A 4,739-nucleotide genomic window follows, 5' to 3' on the forward strand; every position below is an offset into this window, starting at 1 on the left:
TCTCTTGTCCATTTGATAGACGAAAGAGTGCCATATCTGCTTTAATTTACATTGCTTAAGTTATAAATGAGGTTGAATGTCCCTAAATCAAAACTATTTTTTCTATAAACAATCCCATCAAAATTTGTAATCCAGGCTGGTAATGTTTTAAAATAATAATGTAGATAAATATAAGTAGATATTCCACTTATTATCCTTATTCTCCCTTATGTGCCCTTAGAAAGTAAAGAAACTTCTGGTTAATTAACTATGATATTTAGTGTCATAATTCAATTGAGGAGTTGCCTAATGTGTTTTGGAATCTTAATTGGGCCTATTATTACCAGGTGTCTCATTTATACTAAATAAATATTTTTAGGATTTTGCAGACAAAGTCATCAAGAAAACAAATACTCAGTTTATTCATTGGTTCAATCAAATGTTTGTGAGATGTTTTCCATGTACCAGGCAGGATTCTTAGGGGCTTGAGTATCAGAAATAAATAAGATAAATGTGATTTCTTATTTTAAACAGTTTAGTCTTGTGCAGAAGATAAATATCTCAGAAAGTTTTAGCTAGAGGGAACACACGGCAAACCCTAACTGGGTAAAACAATAAGTCAGTTTATTACCTCTCATTAGGAGACTGCTAGGGATAAGGCTGGGCTTCAGGTTTGCTTGATCCAATGGCCCAGTTTTACCATCAGAGAACCAGTTCTTTCCATCTCTGTTTTTGCTCTGTCATTCACTATGTCAGGTTTATCCAGTTTCCTTTTGGCTGTGGGATGACTGTCCATGACATTTTGAACTTCATTCTTGCTCGTTATTTTGTGACAAAATATGTATGGAGACTACTTGTGGTTCTTTTAAGATAAAGGAAGGACTCTTCCAGAAGTCTCCAGCAAACCTCTCTTTGTGTCTCATTGACCAGAACTGGATCACATGCCCATTCCTGACAAAATCATTGGCAAAAAGAATGGGACTAACCTTAAGGCAATCAGCCCTCTTGGAACAGAAAGTAGGAATCAGCTTTCTCTAATGTATATCTGTGAGCAACAGGGATAGTTGCTCTGGGGGTGGGGAGGGACCTTCTACTTGAAGAAAATAGGAATGGCTTCTGGAGAGGAAACAATATCTACTACAACAATAAAACAAGGAACTATGAGTGAAGAATGACAGCTTTGCCATTTTCTTTTTAATGTCTTCTAGGATCAGAGCAGCACTGAACCTGTTAGTAGTGAGGAAGACAGCAGTCTCGAAAGTGGTATTAAACAGTTGCCTGAAAGTGAAAGCTCCAAACTGGTGAGACTTTTATGGTTTTTATGCAGTGTTGTTTTTAGGGGTATATTATTTATATTTTGTGCCACCTTGGAAAGGATCAACTGTTGTATTTGCTTCTCTAGGAATCTTGATCTCTGAGACAGGAGAAGTTATTGTGTATGGTGAATAACCCATTTACTCCAAAGAGTAAATGCTTCTTCTCCCACTTGAATTGTACTGTCTGGAACTAAATATGCAACCTCTCTTGTAAATCTTGGGTTTCTTTAAGGCAAAGGCTATGCTCAATTAGTTCAAGAGACACAGAAAGAGATATTAAATTCATTCTATTGATTCATTGGAAAAGATACTTAAACTCACCCAGAGGCTAGAATATGAGGAGAGAGGCAGTTTTAGAAAACTCTTCCTCCTTATGTATCTTAATGTTTGATATTTTATTTCATATTTATTGAACTTTTACTGTGTACCAGGCACTATGCTGTGTTCTACATTCATTTCCTGATCCTTGTAATGTAGGCAACAATAACTTTTTTTACACATGAGAAAACAGAGTTGTAGATATCAACGTTTAACTTGCCAGAGGCCACTCGCTGTATGTTGTAGACCCGGAGATTAGTCCCATTTGGTCTGACTCAGATGCCTTTGCGTATACCCTACCTTTCTGTTGGGCAGCCTACCACTTACAGGATTAGACAACAAGTTCTAGAAAGAAAAATGGGCTGTTTTTCTTGTGTTTCAAAATGTCTTGCAAATCTTGAAGAATTAATCACTTAGGGTCACCCTGATTTTATGACAGCACAGAGTTGTTCATTTTACTTTAAGGGGTTTGAGAAATCTTCCATTTATCTTCTTTCAAGTTTTAGAAAATATATATTGGGACTGGCGTAGATTCCACGTCCTATAAAGTGAACTGAGTCTTTCAGCCTAAAGGGAAAGACATTTTAGCAACAGTGGAAATTATAGTGGGCCACCCTGGACCAGCCCTACATGAAACCTGAGAACCCCGGCATCAAGAATCCTGGGACTAACAACAGGTTATGACCATTGTTCTTGAATAAGATGTTCCTTTTGCAAAAGATAAACTGCATATTTGCACTGAAAGAAAATAAGTAACATCAACAAATTTCAAACTCAATACTCCTTCATTTACAAATATTATGAACTTTTTCTTTTTGGCACTGTATCTCCACGGATAAGTTAGGGAACAGTCTTTTAAAGCAACAGCGTTTTTTTTGTGGTTTGTTTGGTTGGGGTTTTGTTTGTTTGTTTGTTTTGCTAAGTAGGGGTCCCCAATTTCATCCACAGTGGAAATGGTAAAAAGGGTGAGAACACACCCTTGCTGACTAGAAGAGTCTAGTAGTCCCAAAGACAAGGCTTGCTTGTAGGCTGCAAGTAAAAGCCTTCAATCATTCATCTCCTGATCCCAAGAAAGCAACACCAGTGATGGGGCTCTAAGTGTCAGGACAATTAAAGAGCCCCACCCTCAGGCAGAAGACCTGGAGGACTGAGGGTGGTTTTTAGATATTATTTCATATTGTGTTTCGCCCCACTGACATGTCTTTCTTTATCTCCTTTTCCCCTCCCCCTTCCTCTCTTTTTGGTAACCTGCAGTTTCTTTCTTACCATTTCCAGTAGAATTTATGCATGGTCTAGTCAATTCAGGAAAGATAACTCATATGTGAGCAACTTTTATAACATGAATATAACTGGCCTAGCATAAAATATTGGTTAAGAGTGTGGTCTTAGGTAAGTTACTTGACTTCACTAAGCCTCAGTTTTATCATCTAAAGAATGATAGTAATCAGGACGTTATGAGGAAACAAATGTGCTATAAAGTATAAACAATGTAGTAGAGTGTAAGGCAAATAGTTCGTGTTCAGTAAGTTCATTCATTGATTCAACAAATATTTGCCCATGCCACTATGTTCCAGGCACTGGAGATATCACAGTGAATAAAAGGTACCAAACTGCCTGCCCTCGTGGGGACTCATTCCAGAGTAGGCATGGGGCCAGAAGATAGATAATACATGAATTAGCAAAACATTAGCTTGAATCATTCAAAATTGCTGTATTTGTAGGTGAGAATTTCAAGTGGCTAGCATATGTCATGAATGTTATAAAGTATTAATAACAGTTCATCACTAGCTATCATGTGAGTGTTTCTATTATAAGATTGGTGCAAACTCCCTTGCGTTGCTGCAATGTCCTAGTATTGTTGCTGGATGAACCATGTCAGAGGACAGCACGTGATCTGTATGGGTCTTGACCCTTCTTACCTTAGTTTATGTCAAGATAGTTGGAAACACTAAGCTCTAATCCTCTAAAAGCTGCTTACTTGCTTCCTATGGGGACATATGTCTCAACAGGCACTGTGCTGGCCCCTACAGAAGTGACCAGGAGAAAAACACAGGCATTGCTCTGAAGCAGCCTACCTCTAGCATCAGTGAAGATAATAGAATTTGTATCTGGAAGTTCATACTAGACATAAGTGTATTAGAGAGAAGAAAAACAAAATGTTACAGTAGTTCAAAAGTGGAAGGAAACCAACTCATTCAAGGATTAGGGAAGGTTTCATAGAATCATGGCATTTAAGGTGAACTTTTGAAGATGAGAAGATAATTGACTGCTGAGGTTGGCATAAATAGATTTACTAGGTGAATCAAACAGTGTGGATTAGGGGAGTAGGGCTTTTGTAGGGCAGCAATGGGCAATGGAATTTGAACAGTACAATCACAAAACTGAGGGACCTTATGCTATGAATTATAGATTAATTTATTCATCTTTTTATGTTCCATGTTCAATAAATGTCTCTATAACTAGATGAATACATGTTTACACAGGTGCTACCTATAAGAATCTATACTCCAAAGAGCTATTGAATTACTTCTCCAAGGTTACCTGTTTTCAGAGCTAAGATTAAGCCATGGGTCTACACATAATCCAGTGCTATTTCACTCTTCAGTTATGGTTGGCATTAGACCGTATCTCAGTAGTCCCCAGATTCACAGTCAAGGAATAATAACTTTATTTATAATAACATAAGTAGATATTAGATTTCTCTAAAATATTTTTAAAGGAAGAATAACTTGTTTTTAGGCAACTGATCAGATGATGGTTAGTGAAGCATAGATTCCAATTGTGAAAGACTGGAGGCAGGGAAGTGTCTGGAATCTATTTCAGAAGTCTAGGTGAGAGCCTGTTAAGACTTTTTTAAGCCTTTTGAAAGGAACTTAAAAAGAAAACTTTTCATAGAACTTTGCATTTTACATAATAAAGTCTCATCTATTATCTCATTAGCTTAATTTTTAAAAAATTTTCATCAGCTTTATTAATAGTATAATTTACATAGAATAAAATTCACCAATTTTAAGCATACAGTTCTATGCATTTTGACAAATGCTTGAAGTTGTATAACCACCACCAAAGCATTGATATAGAACATTTCCATCACCCCAAAATGTTCTCTCATGCCTCTTATAGTCA

General features: G+C 36.8%; 1 protein-coding gene across 5 annotated transcripts in view; it reads left to right on the forward strand.

Moving 5' to 3' along the window:
• Positions 1–4,739, forward strand: part of PATJ (PATJ, crumbs cell polarity complex component) — a 289,564-nt gene that overhangs the window by 211,611 nt on the left and 73,214 nt on the right. For all 5 annotated transcript variants that reach the window (XM_015595195.2, XM_006919265.3, XM_015595198.2 and 2 more), the window contains one exon: positions 1,188–1,280. In XM_015595195.2, coding sequence (XP_015450681.1) covers positions 1,188–1,280 — 93 coding nt within the window. The remainder of the gene's footprint in view (positions 1–1,187; positions 1,281–4,739) is intronic.

Source organism: Pteropus alecto, unplaced genomic scaffold (genome assembly GCF_000325575.1).
Source record: "Pteropus alecto unplaced genomic scaffold, ASM32557v1 scaffold25, whole genome shotgun sequence".
NCBI lineage: Eukaryota > Metazoa > Chordata > Mammalia > Chiroptera > Pteropodidae > Pteropus > Pteropus alecto.